This window comes from Gorilla gorilla, chromosome 8 (assembly GCF_029281585.2).
Source record: "Gorilla gorilla gorilla isolate KB3781 chromosome 8, NHGRI_mGorGor1-v2.1_pri, whole genome shotgun sequence".
NCBI lineage: Eukaryota > Metazoa > Chordata > Mammalia > Primates > Hominidae > Gorilla > Gorilla gorilla.
Genome location: NC_073232.2, coordinates 114,656,728 through 114,673,125, shown reverse-complemented (window position 1 = coordinate 114,673,125; position 16,398 = coordinate 114,656,728). Strand labels below are relative to the sequence as shown.

General features: G+C 54.3%; 1 protein-coding gene across 12 annotated transcripts; it reads right to left on the bottom strand.

The window, feature by feature from the left end:
- Positions 1 to 27: 27 nt before the first annotated feature.
- On the bottom strand, positions 28 to 8,414 carry NFKB2 (nuclear factor kappa B subunit 2). Of its 12 annotated transcripts, none has more exons than XM_004050014.3 (23): positions 7,924 to 8,414; positions 6,547 to 6,639; positions 6,193 to 6,274; positions 6,038 to 6,078; positions 5,703 to 5,801; positions 5,471 to 5,622; positions 5,116 to 5,222; positions 4,863 to 5,021; positions 4,460 to 4,564; positions 4,245 to 4,330; positions 4,026 to 4,164; positions 3,685 to 3,810; positions 3,055 to 3,264; positions 2,834 to 2,975; positions 2,358 to 2,472; positions 2,061 to 2,274; positions 1,728 to 1,897; positions 1,503 to 1,605; positions 1,221 to 1,372; positions 1,034 to 1,103; positions 635 to 807; positions 393 to 504; positions 28 to 297 (listed from the first exon to the last, which is right to left on the bottom strand). In XM_004050014.3, the coding sequence occupies exons 2-23, from the start codon at positions 6,565 to 6,567 to the stop codon at positions 176 to 178; spliced, it is 2,700 nt and encodes an 899-aa protein (XP_004050062.1). In that variant the 5' UTR covers positions 6,568 to 6,639; positions 7,924 to 8,414; the 3' UTR covers positions 28 to 175. The 12 variants fall into 12 exon arrangements, with proteins under 12 accessions (XP_004050062.1, XP_030871472.1, XP_055208801.1 ...); XM_031015612.3 differs by having other exon boundaries at positions 28 to 300; positions 7,924 to 8,057; XM_055352826.2 differs by having other exon boundaries at positions 7,750 to 8,018.
- Positions 8,415 to 16,398: the final 7,984 nt, after the last annotated feature.

Sequence of the window (16,398 nt, the reverse complement as noted above, 5' to 3'; positions counted from 1 at the left end):
GGACAAGAGTCACATCAGGGGCTGCCATAAGTTGGGAAGGAGGGGTCCTCCCCTTCCCATGAGAATCCTTTATTTGTCCCAACTGAGGGGTGGGTGTGGGGTGTTAAATAAGATTTGAAATAGGTGGGGACACTGTACAGGGGGTCCGGGAAGGGGGCTGGGGGCAGGCAGCAGGTCAGTGCACCTGAGGCTGGGGGTGCCCGTGGCAGAGCCCTCCTGGTGGCTCAGGGGGTGGGCCCAGCTTCTCTGCCTCCTGCTCCACTGACTGGCTCCCATACGCACTGTCTTCCTTCACCTCTGCTGGGGGTAAATAGGGACAGGAATGGGATAGTCAAAGCCTCAGGCCTCCGGCCCTCCAAGTCCAGATCCACCTTCCAGGGAGGCCCCTTTACCTGTGCTGGGCAGCTTGTCTCGGGTCTCTGGACCCCTCAGCAGCCTCACTCCCTCCTCTAGGCCCATGTCAGACAGGGCCTCCAGTAGACCTGCCAGGTCCCCGCCAGCCAGCTGAGAAAACAGAGGGATGAGGTCTGAGTCATGGTTAGGGCATGTGCTCGGGAGCCCTGGGGCCAAGGAGGCACCCGGACTCAGATCGGGAAAGGAGGCTGGGGAGGGGGCAGGGCACAGGCCAACCCACCTCGTAGCTGCGCAGGAGGCTGCCACTGGGTGAGGCTGTCTGTCGGTACGTGTCCACCAGGCTGCGCAGCCCCAGACGCTCTGCCAGCTCTGCCCAGCTGCCCTGGGCTTCTGGCCCGTCTAGCAGCTGCTCCAGGTTCTGCAGAGCTGTATCACCAAGTGACAGTCCCGGCCCTTAGGGGGACACACATACAGACATGTCATTTACCTCCAGAGTTGGGTGGGGACATGGACACCTGAACACTGCCTTTCTCCCAAGGTAAGCGACAGACAGGACCATGAGGGGTGATGGACAGGGCTGAGGGTAGAGAAAGGGAGGCCTCCTTCAGAGGTCCTGAAGGAGAAGAGACCTCTGTGAGGAGTCAGAGGAGTCGGGCTGGGGATGCTTGATGCTTCTCACCTGCTGGGCTGGGCGGGGTCAGGGGTGGCTCCGTGGTGTTCTGAGCAGCATTTAGCAGCAAGGTCTTCACCTGGGGAGACAGCCGCAGTTCTGACTACCTCCCACCTCGTCCTTAAGCCTGTGTCTTTAAGTCCAGATACTCTGGACGCCGTCACTCAGAGCACTTCTAGTCCCAGGCTGGCCTCACCTTGGTGCTGCAAGTGAGGTCGAGAGGCGTGTGGCCCCGGAAGCTGCTTCGGGTGTCCTTCTCAGGCCCTTCAGAGTCCGAGTCGCTATCAGAGGTAGGGGGTGAAGGCAGTGGGCACAGGGGCTCCTCGTTTTCAGCATGGATGTCAGCACCTGGGAGAGGGAGGCCGTCATGGGGAGGTATGGTGGGGGCCTACATTAAGGACTGAAAAGTGGGGGGACTGGGAGGCACCTCTCTCCCTTCCCCCCACCCTGTTCAAGTGCCCCTGAGGGTGAGACTGACCAGCCTTCAGAAGGAGGCGGGTGAGGGTCGGGTACCCCAGTCCAGCTGCCAGGTGCAGGGGTGTGTTTCCCGCAAAGGTGCGAGCGTTCACGTTGGCCCGGAGCTGGGGGTGCGAGCAGCGAGAGTTGACACCACAGCATGGTCCCCTTGGCCAGCCCCCCCCTTCACCATCTTTGGCCCCTCCTCCACCCTTGGCCCCACTCCTTCCACAATCCTCAGTCCCACCTTGGTGACCAGATGGGTGACCAACCCCAGCTCCTCCATCTCTGTGGCTAGATGCAAGGCTGTTCGTCCCCCCTGCCGCTCTGTGGCCTCCACTTCAGCCCCACTGTCCACCAGCAGATCCAGGCACTCAGGGCTTCGGGCTCGGACCGCCAGGTGTACCGGATACAGTCCTAAGGATGCGGGATGCTCAACCTGCAGCTGCGACCCTTAAGGCAGCCCCTGGGCCAGCCCTGACCATTCAATCTCGACACCTCATAGTCCATTCTGGGCACTGGCCAGATACCCTCCCTGGTCCCCGCCTGCCCCCTTAGTCAGGTGAGATGGGGAGCTCACCCTCAAAGTCAGGCATATGCAACAGCTGGGGCACAGCAGGAGCTCCACTCTGAAGCAGTGCACGCAGCAGCTCAGGGGCACCAGCGCCTGCCCGCAGCGCCAGATGCATGGCTGAGTCTCCATGCCGATCCAGCAGAGCTGGGTCTGCACCCACCCGCAGCAGAAAGCTCACCACACTCGTCTGCCCCGTGATCACCGCCAGGTGCAGGGGCGTCTGGGGATGAAAGCAGGGTGAGCCAGGCCCGAGACCCACTTGCCTTCCAACCCCTCCCACCTCCCCAGTAGGCGCCCCCGCACCTGGTGCAGGTGGTTGGTGAGGTTGACAACGCCGAGGTCCTGGGCGTGGTGGATGACATAGACTATCTGCTCAATGACACTGGTCTGCCCGTGGATGATGGCTAGGTGCAGTGGTCTGGGGGTTGGGGAGCGAGAGTCTGGCCCAGCCACTCAGAGCATCCTTCGCTTTCAAGGCCCCACCGCCCTCATAGTCTCCCTCGCTGGGGCCCATGGAACCCAGCACGTGGCCCAGAGCATCGCTGTGCCTGCACTTAACGTTTCGCAGCACCTTTTGAGGTAGGTAAGTGCTGTGACTGTACCCCTTGCACGGTCGACCAAACTGAAGTTTGGAGAGACCAAGCAGCTTGAACAGAGCTTGTGAACACCGAGGCCGGACTTGAAGCCTGGCGTGTCCGAAAACTGCAGAGTCCGCCTCCGTGCCGGTCCCTTTCCTGCCCCCACCCCGCGCCGCGTCCGCCAGGCCCTCTGTTGCCTACGTGTCTCCGTTCTCGTCCTGCGCCGTCAGCAGGTGGCGCTGTCCCGCCAGCAGCGCGCGCGCGTCCGCGGTGACGCCGTAGTCGAGTAGGGCTCGGGCGCTGCGCTGCGCCAGGCCGAACAGGCGCGCGTTGTACTCTCGAGCTACGGGCCACAGAGGGCGTGGGTCAGGGCTAGGTCCTCAGCCCCGGCGCCCCGACCGCCCGTGCCCCGGAGTCCATACCTCGCTGCAGCATCTCCGGGGCCTGCGGCTCGCACTGGGGGGTCCTGGAGGGGGCGCTTGGCTCCGCGGCTTCCTCCCCGGAGTCCCTGCTGGGCACCGTGGCGGCCATCTGCGCCCCGCCCCCGCCTCCCGGGTAGCAGCCCATGGGGCCCGCGCCGGACTGGTAGGGGCTATAGGCCAGGGAGGAGGGGAAGAAACCGAGGCTGCCACCTGTGGATACAGGCAGGGCTGTGGGAAGCGGGCACCAGCCATGACTCTCCCAGATTTTTTTTTTTTTTTGAGACGGAGTTTCGCTCTTATTGCCCAGCCTGGAGTGCAGTGGTGTGATCTCGGCTCACTGCAACCTCTTGTCTCCCAGGGTTCAAGCGATTCTCCTGCCTCAGCCTCCCGAGTAGCTGGGATTACAGGCGCCTGCCACCATGCCCAGCTAATGTTTGTATTTTTAGTAGAGACGAGGTTTCACGCTGTTGGCCAAGCTGGTCTTGAACTCCTGATCTCAGGTAATCCGCCTGCCTTGGCCTCCCAAAGGGCTGGATTACAGGCGTGAGCCACCACGCCCGGCCTCTCCCAGATTTTTTTCCTCCACAGCTTCTCTTACCTTTACCCCTCCCTCCATCAGTACCCCCTCACCTCCTCCAGCTCCTCCGTAGCCCCCGGCTGCACCCCCAGAGCCTCCACCCATGTGGGAGCCACCCCCGAAGGGCTGGGAGAAGGTGGGCAAGGCCTTCCTCCGCTTCCGCTGCACCTCTTCCTTGTCTGGGGGCAGAGGAAAATGAGATTGAGCCCAATTATTGTGTCATGCCTCAGGGGCCCTTCCCAGAAGAGCCCTCAGGGCCGGCTCCTAGGAAGCACCTCCTGGGACCCTCGCACTTCTGACTTGGCTCATGCATCCCCACATCTAGCTCTTGGGACCTTCTTCTAGCCCAGCCTGGCCCCCCGCCAGCACCCTGAGGTCCTCAGCCCAGCTCCACCTTCCACCAGAGGGTAATAGGTGAACTGTTTGGAATCAGACACGTCCCCTCCTCGCTTGCGTTTCAGTTGCAGAAACACTGTTACAGGCCGTTCAATCTTCATCTTGTGGTAGGGGGGTGTCCGGAACACAATGGCATACTGGGGGTGCAGGGAGACACAGGGTGTCAGTGAGTCCTTAGCCTAATTTAGCCCCCAGCCCGGGCCCTAGCCCTGGGTACCTGTTTATGCACATCTGTGGGAGAGAAGTCCCCAAAGGCCTGCCATCCATTCTCATCATCCTCATAGAACCGAACCTCAATGTCATCTACAAGGAAAACGGAAGCTTGGCCACAGGTCCCGGTGGAATCTCTGGGGCCATTTACCCTAGAGCTTCCCTGGCCCCAGTCTTATTATACTCGATGTCCTTGGTGCCCAGCGTGGGCTCCAGTCTCACCTTTCTGCACCTTGTCACAAAGCAGATAAACTTCATCTCCACCCCGCACAGAGCCTGCTGTCTTGTCCATTCGAGAAATCTTCAGGTTTGATGCCCCCGGAGATTCTATGGAGTGGGATATGGATTAGTTGAGATGATGCAATAGCCAAGGCCACATTTAAGAAGCTGGGGGCTTTGTATTCCTTATCTCAGCAACCCCTGGAGCTGCAGGAAACACCCAATATACGCATTTACTAAAGACAGAAGCTTCAAGGGGGGGGAAATGACTTGCTCAGGATCACTCAGCTCGTATGTGGCAGGGCCAGGTTCTGAAACCTGGGTCTGTTTGACTGCACAGCTTGAGGTCACCCCTCATGCCACCTCTGCCACCAGGCCTGGCACCCCAGGCAATCAGGATACTCACTGCTGTCATGGATGGGCTGGGAGATGACTGGCTTCAGGGGCAGGGAGAAGGAGCCATCACTGGCTCTAAGGAAGGCAGAGAAGCGCAGCCGCACTATACTCAGATCCATCACCTTCTTCAGTTCTTTGGCCTCTTGCTCCAGCTCCCGCTGCTCGGCCTCTGGGCAGTGGGTACATGTGTGACCCCTGGGCTTCTCCCTCCCTGCTCCTTCCATGAGCACCTCCCATGACCCACCCACCCCCTGCACCCATACCCGTAAGGCCCTGGGGCCTAGAGCGGAGCCGCTGCCTCTGAAGTTTTTGTATCATAGTCCCCATCATGTTCTTCTTAGTCACATGCAGGACACCCAGGTTGTTAAATCTGAGAAGAGAGAATCGGAGGCCTTTGGCCGTGCAGTTCTTTCTTCCTGAGGCACCTTTCCCATTGCCAGGGCTCAGCTCAGCCCTACTTCCTCAAGGAAGCCATTGGAGTTTCTACTTGGGCCCTTGGGTTTGGGGCCAACCTACATCTTTCCCCTTGGTCAGATGCTAAGCTCATGGAGGTGGGCTGGGGCCTAGGACTGGCAGACAGGGGCATACCAGTGGGGGCCAGGCGTAGAGGGCACCTACTGGGCAGTCATGTCCTTGGGCCCCACAGAAACGGCGCAGATCCCCAGCTCCGAGCATTGCTTGCCCACCAGACTGTGGGCATGAGCACGAGGTGGGTCACTGTGTGTTACCAGGTCCACCTCGATCTTGGCTGGTCCCTCGTAGTTACAGATCTAGGAGAGGCAGGGACTGTCAGTCAGGGCCTTGGGCATGCTGTCCACTTAGCCCACCCTCCAGCACCATCCTGGCTCACCTTGACAGTGGGATAGGTCTTTCGGCCCTTCTCACTGGAGGCACCGGGCAGTCCTCCATGGGAGGGGCCTTCACAGCCATATCGAAATCGGAAGCCTCTCTGAAGGTCCAAGGGCATAGTAGCATTGTGATCAGGGAAGACCACTCAGGCCAGCAGTGACCGCAGTGCCTGGTAGTAGCCCTGAACCACAACTACAGCACTCTGATCAGCAGCAGTGACCATCCAATCCCCTGTGGCCTCCTTGGGCAATGGCTCCTCCATGGCCAGCCAGCTACCACTACCCCATTTGTCCCCAAAGCTGAAGCCATTCCACACCCTCCCTTTTGCTCACTTACCTGCTTAGGCTGTTCCACGATCACCAGGTAGGGGCCATCAGCTGGGGACAGAGAGACCTTGCTGAGCCACGATCTCCCAGCCCCTCCCCCAGAGAGAGGGCACATGCTCTCCCTCCCCCGCTTTAGGACTAGAGGAGGTTAGTGAACTTGCTGACCTGTTTCTGGGGCTGGCTCCTTGGGTTCCACAATGGAGGAGTTCAATTTGAAATCATCATATTCAATAATACCATCCAGACCCTGGTTTGGAGACAGACTGGGGGTGGCATCCGACTCTCAGCGCCCCCCACAGCCCCACCTCCCATCTCCAAGTCCTCAGTGGTCACTCCCCCCTCCTCCTCAGACCCAAGAGAAAGCTCCTTTTGGAGGCAGAGTTGCAGACAGATGGACAGACTGGCAGGCTGAGAGCATCTGCGAGCATGCAGGTGTAAGGCAGCAGAGGGGGCTCGGGCAGACAGGTGGACAGACACGAGGGGCGGCCGGCCGGGTCGGGGGCAGGCGGCATGACTCACTGGGTTGTAGCAACTCTCCATGTCTCTGGGCTAGGCCCGGCTCTGTCTAGTGGCTCCGGCCAGGTTCTGCTTCCCAGAATTTTAGACGCCCGCCTAAAGTTGGGAGGAGTGGCGTGGGGGAGGGGGTCAGATCTAAATGGGGGTGGGCGGGAGATGGGGGCCCAGATTTGGGGGAGGGTCCGACCTCCTCCAGCCGCCTGTCCGGGTGTGGCGGGTGAGATCCGGTGGAGAGCGAGATCCGGAGTTGGGCTTGGCCGGGGAAGGGGCAGGAAAGTTAGAGCAGCTTAGGAAAGTCCCGAAAATACCAAGGGGAGGCGGGGCCGGAGGGGGCGGGCCTGGAAATGACGCCACTGGCCCCGCCCTCGCGACGGGAGGGGCGGGAGGCCCTCGCCAGTCTACGGGCTCCGGCTGCTTTTCAGCGGGCAGAGGGCTAGGAGAATCCGGGAAGCCCCGGTGGGGGTTAAGCCCCCTCCTCCCTCCAGGGCAGGGAACAGGAGGGTCTTTCACGGCCGGGAGGAGGCTGGCAGTCTGGGGCCAAGTCCGCCTCCCGCTCCCCTCCCCCGGTCTGGAGCAACCTTGGGATTTTCTGCCAGGAGGGAGGCCACGGCTGATAAACCCCGGGGGCTTTTGGGGGGACATTCCTGCTGTCGGACGGCCTCCCCTTCGAACAGCCTGTAGGCGTGGGCTCTTTCCTGTGGGAGGCCCCGGGGTTCTGCCCCGAGAACGCGATTCTGGGGCTGCGGGAAAAGTGTCTCCTCCTCGGAGTGGGCTCTTTTCTCTCTCTCCCAAACCTCGCAACAGCAGCTGGTCCCACACCGCACCGGCTCTGGGCGCGCAGGCGACAGGGAGACCTCTGCACGCTCCCCCCCCCCCCCCCCACCTAATACAAGAGTGTGTCTCCATCACAGCTCCACAAGTGTGTTTCGGCTGTAGTGCTTGGTTGCATGTTGTGTGTCCATGGCGTCAACATGAGTGTGCAAGCAAGCATGTGTGTAGATAGGTGAATCCCGGGCTTCTCAGTGTGGGTGTGTCAGCGCCTGCCTTGATGTACAGACACGGGTGAGCGTATCTTGAGTTTGTGCGTGAAGGGTGTGGGTGCAGGCACCAGTGTACCCGTGGGCACGTCTCCGTGTGCATGTGTGTGCGAGTGCGACTGCACGGACGCTGCCGTGTGTGCGCCAGCACAGGTACAGGTGTACGTACGGGTCCGCGTATCTTTGTACAACGATGTCGACGTGGATCCGAGTGTCGTCGCCTGTGCGCCCTTTCCGGCTGTGTGCAGCTGCTGCTCTCCAGCCCCAGGCGCTGTCCGCTAAAGGCCCTCCTCCCTCTTTTCTCTTGTCCCGGCCACCCAGGGGTCTGAATCCAGCCACTCACCGTGGCGGCGGCTCTGGTTGCGGCTTCTCTCCGCGCCTGACCCACCTGGGACCGGTCGCGACACCTCGCCGGCCAGCAGGGCTCAGGGCCGGGAAAGCCCCTTCTCGGCCCCCCGGAGGGGGGAATTCCCATGACGTTTTCGTGCGTCACGCCTCGCGCCCTTTTTCATTGGCTGAAAGTTTAACTCTGGACTGGCGCAGCCAACCCGGAGCGACTCGGGCGCGCCCCTGAGAGGGGACAGGCTCACTCAGGGCGGGGAGCGGGGTGACAGGACACCAGGCGCGAGTTCGGCCGGCCAGGGGACCGCCGAGAAGGTACCCGCTGACCCAGCGCCACCCCGGGCCGGGAGCTTCCGCTGCCTCTCGGCTTTGGCTGCGCCTAACACTTGGCTTTCTCTGAAGCGGGGGAACCCCAGGGGGAAGCCGACGGCCCCAGCCCTCGGGGCCCCCCCCCCGAGCGGCGCGCTGCCGGGAAGTTAGCGGAAGAGGAAGGAAGTTGTTCTTGCGGTCCGTCCCGGGCGCCCTCTGGCGGCCTCCCTGGGCCCGCGAGTAGACTCCATTCGGCCCGGGCCCCTCTCTCGCTCCGTCTCATCAGCCTCAGGGCTCCGGGAGAGACAGTCCGGACCTCGAACTTTTTTAGAAGTGACAGGTTCCCAGCGGGCCAGGGCTCAGGAGCTCTGCTCAGGAGAAGGGAAATGAAGTGTTTATCCACCAAGGAGATCTGGAATATTAGAACTGAAAAAGGCATCCAGAGTTTAAACAGCTCAAATTTCCACCGATGTGGGAAATCGCCTCTTTTTTTTAGTCTCAGGCCGGAATGCAGTGAGGGGATTTTGGCTCACTGCAACCTCTGCCTCCCGGGTTCAAACCATTCTCCTGCTGCAGCCTACCGAGTAGCTGGGATTACAGGCGGCCACCACCACGCCCGCCTAATTTATGTATTTTTAGTAGAGTTGGGGGTTTCACCACGTTGGTCAGGCTGGTCCCGAACTCCTGACCTCAGGTGATCCGCTGGCCTCCGCCTTCTAAAATGTTGGGATTACAGTCGTGAGCCACTGCGCACGGCCTATTTATTTATTTATTTATTTATGTTTTTGAGACAGTGTCTCGCTCTGTCCCCAGTCTGGAGTACAGTGGCGCGATCATGGCTCACCGCAACCTCGACCTCCGGGGTGCGCCGATTCTCTGACTCTCCTGAGTAGCTGGGGCTACAGGTGCACACCACCATACCTGGCGAATTTTAAAATTTTTAGTGGAGATGGATCTCACTACGTTGCCTAGGCTGGTCTTAAACTCCTGAGCTTAAGTGGTCATCCTACTTTGGCCTTCCAAAATGCTTGGATTACAGACGTGAGCCACTGTGTGCTGCCGAATTGCCTCTTATAGACCTTCCAATTTCCACCTGAACACTTCTAGAGGCAGCGAGGTCAGGACAGAAATTCACCAAGCACGGAGTACATGACTGGACCTCTCTCTGGTCAGTAGCGTTTCTCCTTAGCAGGTGCCATGATTAATCTCCCTGCCTGGAGTCCTCCTCCCTTAGGCTTATGGTAGAACATAGGCTATCTTGGGTCTTTCCTGCAGCTTGCCCCAGACGTTTTTAAGAACAGAATCACAGGCCTGCACTGGCACTAAGTAAAGAGGGACTATTATGGCTCTTGATTTGGGCTGTTTCCTATTACTTCCCCACCCCCCTTCATCTTGCCTGCAAATATAGTGCCCTAGTTGCTAGGTTCGGGTACTTTAGAAGTTCTTATTCTCCCTCCCAACAACCCTAGGAGGTGAATATTACCTTTACTGATGAAGAAATTAAGGCTCAGAGAGGTGGAGTAACAACCAAACACACAGCTAGAAAGGGACAGAGCCAGGATTCAAACCCAATCTGTTGACTCCAGGATGAAGCTTTCTCCCCTAAGTTTATATAAAACAAAGCAGCCCTTTCCACCTTACTGTGGGCCTCTCAAACAAATATCATAAGATTCTGCCAAACAATTTGCTGAAATCCAGATATGTTGTCTACTACGTTTGTCTGGTAAGTCAGATTCCTACCCTTAAATTAAAATGGACTAAGGCCGGGCATGGTGGCTCACACCTGTAATTTCAGCACTTCAGGAAGCCAAGGCTGGTGGATCACTTGAGCCCAGGAGTTCGAGACCAGCCTTGGCAACATGGTGAAACCCCGTCTCAAAAAATTGAAGGGGTGGGTTGCCCCTCCACACCTGTGGGTGTTTCTCGTGAGGTGGAACAAGAGACTTGGAAAAGAAAAAGACACAGAGACAAAGTATAGAGAAAGAAATAAGGGGACCCGGGGAACCGGCGTTCAGCATATGGAGGATCCCGCCAGCCTCTGAGTTCCCTTAGTATTTATTGATCATTCGTGGGTGTTTCTCCAAGAGGGGGATGTGTCATGGTCACAAGACAATAGTGGGGAGAGGGTCAGCAGACAAAGGTCTTTGCATCATAGACAAGGTAAAGGATTAAGTGCTGTGCTTTTAGATATGTATACACATAAACATCTCAATGCTTTACAAAGCAGTATTGCTGCCTGCATGTCCCACCTCCAGCCCTAAGGCGGTTTTTCCCTATCTCAGTAGATGGAACGTACAATCGGGTTTTATACCGAGACATTCCATTGCCCAGGGACGGGCAGGAGACAGATGCCTTCCTCTTGTCTCAACTGCAAGAGGCATGCCTTCCTCTTATACTAATCCTCCTCAGCACAGACCCTTTACGGGTGCCGGGCTGGGGGACGGTCAGGTCTTTCCCTTCCCACAAGGCCATATTTCAGACTATCACATGGGGAAAGACCTTGGACAATACCTGGCTTTCCTAGGCAGAGGTCCCTGCGGCCGGCCTTCTGCAGTGTTTGTGTCCCTGGGTACTTGAGATTAGGGAGTGGTGATGACACTTAAGGAGCATGCTGCCTTCAAGCATTTGTTTAACAAAGCACATCTTGCACAACCCTTAATCCATTTAACCCTGAGTTTGAAACAGCACATGTTTCAGAGAGCATGGGGTTGGGGGTAAGGTCATAGATTAACAGAATCTCAAGGCAGAAGAATTTTTCTTAGTACAGAACAAAATGGAGTCTCCTATGTCTACTTCTTTCTATACAGACACAGTAACAATCTGATCTCTCTTGCTTTTCCCCACAAAAATACACAAATTAGCCTGTCTCATAACTAGGTCTCTAAATAAATAAATAAAAATTTAAAAATAAAATTTATAATGGAGTAAATTCATCTTGGTATACTCTAGCTTAGTAAACCCGTGCTGGTTACCACTGATCACATCTATCCTTTCAAAGTGCTCATAAATTGCCACCAAAATCAGCACGGATTCTTTGAGTCTCCACAACATCTCTAAAAGCACCCCTAAGGGTTGAGCTATTTTAGTTACAACAATCTAAGCTGTAATTTATCTAAAGATTAACAAAAGAAGACCTTTATTAGAGAACATTTCAAACATACAAAGATTTTCACTTTGGGAGGCCGAGGCAGGCAGATCACTTGACCTCAGGAGTTTGAGAACAGCCTGGGCAACATAGGGAGACCTCATATCTACTTAAGTTAGCCACATGTGATGGTGAGTGCCTGTAGTCCCAGCTACTCGGAAGGCTAAGGTGGGAGGATTGCTTGAGCCCAGGAAGTTGAGGCTGCTGTGAGCCATGTTCATGCCACTGCATTCCATCCAGCCTAGGTGACAGACAGACGCTGTCTCAAAAAAAGAAGAGTGGAGAGAGTAGTATAATGAGCCCTCGTGTGCCCCTCTGTCAGATTCAACAATTCCTAATGCATGTTAGCCTGGAGATTTAAACTAACTCAAAATAGCTTGTCACTTGCTAGAGCCTCATCTATCTGGGCTTAAGAAACCTCTTCATTAGGCTGGGCACAGTGACTCACACCTGTAATCCCAGCACTTTGGGAGGCTAAGGCGGGTGGATCACTTGAGGTCAGGAGTTTGAGACCAGCCTGGCCAACATGGTGAAACCCTGTCCCTACTAAAAGTACAAAAATTAGCAGGGTGTGGTGGTGGGTGCCTGTAGTCCCAGCTACCAGGGAGGCTGAGGCAGGAGAATCGTTTGAATCTGGGAGGTGGAGGTTGCAGTGAGCCAAGATCATGCCACTGCACTCCAGCCTGGAAAACAAAGTGAGACTCCATCTCAAAAAAAAAAGAAAAAAAAAAAGAAACTTCTTCATTGCATGTTACACTAATTTTCATCCTAATGATCATCTGTTTCTGCACCCAGCCCTAGCACAATGCTTAGCCCAGAGCAGATGCACCACTAATTTATTCCATTCATTTACCAATAAATAGTGAGAGCCCACTCCATTAAACAACACTGCTGCTTGCAGGCAAAACTCAAACAGATATATATCCGTTGGTAATAAGTGCTACAAAGAAAAATTAAGTAGGTAAGGGATTGAGAGTGACAAGGATTTTCTAGGTATCAGTCAAAGCAGGACTCTCTGATAAGGTAACAATTAAACAATGACTTGAAAAAGTGAGGGAGTGAGTCATGGGGAATATCTGGAGGAAGAGTGTTCCAGGTGGAGGGAACAGTAGGGCCAAGCTCTGATACAAGTGTTTGGCATATTTGAGGAACAGCAAGAAGGTTAGTAGGTGGAATAAAGTAATAACTTTGGGTTTTGTTCTGATCAAGATGGAAAGCTGTTAGAGAGTTCTGAGCAGTGGAGTGAAAATTGTATAATGTATGTTTTTTTTTTTTTTTTTTGAGAGAGGCTCTCATTCTGTTACTCAGGGTGGTGTGCAGTGGCGTGATCATAGCTCACTGCAGCCTCAAACTCTTGGGCTCAAGCGATCCTCCCACCTTAGCCTCCTGAGTAGCTAGGACTACAGGCACCTGCCACCATGTGCAGCTAATTTTTGCATTTTTTTATAGAGATGGGTTTCACCATGTTGCCCAGGCTGGTATCCAACTCCTGCGCTCAAGTGACCTGCCCACATTGACCTCTCAAGGTGTTGGGATTATGGGTGTGAGCCACCATGCCCAGCCTAAATTTTTATTTTTTAGGGTTTTTTTTTTTGAGACAAGGTCTTGCTATGTTGTCCAGGCTGGGGTATAATGTGTCTTAAAAGGATCCATTTGGGCTGCATGCCTGTAATCCCAGCACTTTGAAAGGCCGAGGCAGGAGGATTGCTTGAGCCCATGAGTTCGAGACCAGCCTGGGTAACATGGTAAAACCCCTTCTCTACAAAAGATGCAAAGATTAGCTGGGTGTGGTGGCATGCACCTATATTCCCAGCTACTCAGGAGTCTGAGGTCAGAGAATTGCATGAGCCCAGGAGGTGAAGATTGCAGTGAGCCTAGATTGTGCCACTGTACTCCGGCCTGGGCAACAGAGCGAGACCGTCTCAAACAAACAAAAAAGGATCCATTTGGCTGCTGCGTAAAGACTATCGAATGCAAGGACCTAGGAGGAAGGAGGGAGACCAGGAGTCCAATAGACAGCGGCTGAGGCTTGGGTGCTAGTGGATGATGAAGGTGGTGGGAAGTAATCGCAATTCTAGATAGATTTAAAAATAGAAGTAACAAGACTTGCTGAAGATTAGATGTAGGATGTGAGAAAAGAGGGGGTTTTGGCATAAAAAGAATGGAATTGTCCTTTAGTGATGTGGGGCACACTGAGAGAGGAGCAGATTTGTAGGGGGTATCAAGAATTTTTCCTTTTACTTATTTTTATTTCTTTTTAATTATTATTATTATTATTATTTTTTGAGACAGAGTCTCACTCTGTTGCCCAGGCTGGAGTGCGGTGGCGCCATGTCGGCTCACTGCAATCTCCGCTTTCCGGTTTCAAGTGATTCTCCTGCCTCAGCCTCCCAAGTAGCTGGGATTACAGGCGCCCACCACCACGCCCGGCTAATTTTTGTATTTTTAGTAGAGACAGGGTTTCACCATGTTGGTCAGGCTGGTCTTGAATTCCTGACCTCGTGATCTGCCCGCCTCGGCCTCCCACAGTGCTGGGATTACAGGCGTGAGCCACCATGCCAAGCCTATTTTTTTTTTTTTTTTTTGAGACACTCTCACTCTGTTGCCCAGGCTGGAGTGCAGTGGCACAATCTTAGCTCACAGCAACCTCCGCCTCCCGGGTTCAAGCGATTCTCCTGCCTCACCCTCCTGAGTAGCTGGGATTACAGGCCCCTCTCAACGGGAGCCCTGGGGCTGAGTGACTCTGCTCATTCACAGCCACTTGTCTTCCAACCAGTGAGCCCTCAACAAAGGTAAATACCCATGGCTCCAATAACCACAGCTTTTGTTGTTCCTAGTATTTTTTTCTATTTGGTGGCGGGGCGGGGAGGAATGCCCATTGTAGCTCATTCTATATTTTGTTCTTTCTCATATCATTATGTGTGTAGAAAATTCACATATTTTTCTTGGTTGTGGGCATCTGTTTCCAGTTTTTATAAACTCCTACTAAACTCTGAGCTCACTAGGTAATAACCTGTTTCCTCAGGTACTTAGCCTTTTATTTCACATGAGAAGCTACAGAAAATGTGTTTAGCTTTGGAGGGTTTCTATACCACCACCACCACTACTTTTATTTATTTATTTATTTATTTATTTATTTATTTATTTATTTATTTTTCTGAGACAGAGTCTCGCGCTCTTGCTCAGACTGGAGTGCGGTGACACAATCTCGGCTCACTGCAACCTCCACCTCCTGGGTTCAAGCGATTCTCCTGCCTCAGCCTCCTGAGTAGCTGGGACTACAGGCGTGTGCCACCATGCCCGGCTAATTTTTTTTTTTGTATTTTTAGTAGAGATAGGTTTCACCATGTTAGCCAGGATGGTCTCGATCTCCTGACATCGTGATCCCCCTGCCTCGGCCTCCCAAAGTGCTGGGATCACAGGTGTGAGCCACCACACCCGGCTTATTTTTGTATTTTTAGTGGAGATAGGGTTTTGCCATATTAGCCAGGCTGGTGTCAAACTCCTGACCTCAGGTGATCCGCCCACCTCAGCCTCCCAAAGTGCTGGGATTACATGTGTGAGCCACTGCACCTGGCCTCACCATCACTACTTCTGAATGGAAAAAGTGTCATACCAAAGAACACAAGGTTTAGAGTGACACTGACTTGGGTTTGATTCCCAGCTCCCTAAATTCCATGACTTGGCCTCTGAACCTATAGCCTCATCTGTAAGAGGAGAAAATGCCTCTAAAATGTTGTTTGAAGGTTGAGGTGGGAGGATCACTTGAGCCTGAGGGTCAAGGCTGCAGTGAGCTGTGATTGTGCCACTACACTCCAGCCTGGGCAACAGGGGGAGACCCTGTCTCAAAAAACAAAACAAAAACAGCTGGGTGCAGTGGCTCACACCTGTAATCCCAGCACTTCGGGAGGCCAAGGTGGGTGGGTTACCTGAGGCCAGGAGTTTCAGACCAGCCTGGCCAACATGGTGAAACCCCATTTCTACTAAAAGTACAAAACATTAGCCAGTGCCAGTTGCGGTGGCTCAGGCCTGTAATCCTAGCACTTTGGGAGTCCGAGGCGGGCAGATCATGAGGTCAGGAGTTCGAGACCAGCCTGACCAACATGGTGAAACCCTATCTTTACTAAAAATACAAAAATTACTCGGACGTGGTAGCACGCACCTGTAATCCCAGCTACTCAGGAGACTGAGGCAGGAGAATCGCTTGAACCCGGGTGGTGGAGGTTGCAGTGAGCCGATATCGCGCCACTGCACTCCAGCCTGGGTGACAGAGCAAGACTCTGTCTAAAAACAAACAAACAAATAAACAAAAACATTAGTCAGTTGTGGTGGTGCACACCTGTAATCCCAGCTTCTTGGGAGGCTGAAGCACAAGAATTGCTTGAACCCAGGAGGCGGAGGTTGCAGTGAGCCAAGATTGCACCACTGCACTCTAGCCTGAGTGACACAGTGAGACTCTGTCTCAGAAAAAAAACAAAAAACAACACAAAATCCCCCTCCCCACATTAAATAAAAATAAAATGTTTGAGCAAGGCACTCAGTACTGACACATATAGGTGCTCTAGCGATGCCAGTGCTCTATGTTAGGGTCTTAGGTCATGGAACCATCTCTACCTTTCCTCCTGACTTTATCTGCTATCCTGGATTTCTGGTGGGAGATGTCATTAAGACCAGCATTTCCCTCCAGACTATGTTATTACTTTTCCCCAAGGTTTGGTTACTTCCACATCACCAAGCCATTCTTCTTTGTTGGTCAGGATTAAGGCTTACTTATTAGTTCCTCTTGCAGCTTCCTTTGCTTTCTGAGACAACATTGTCCATAATACAAATCACGCATGTCAGCTGGTCTTTTGTTTTTTAAATATATTTTTGAAATATTTTTAAAAATAGAGATGGGGGTCTCACTATGTTGCCCAGGCTGATCTCAAACTCCTGGCCTCAAGTGATCCTCCCACCTCAGCCTCCCAAAGTACTGGGATTACAGATGTGAGCCACCGCATCGGGCCTCAGCTACTTTTTAAT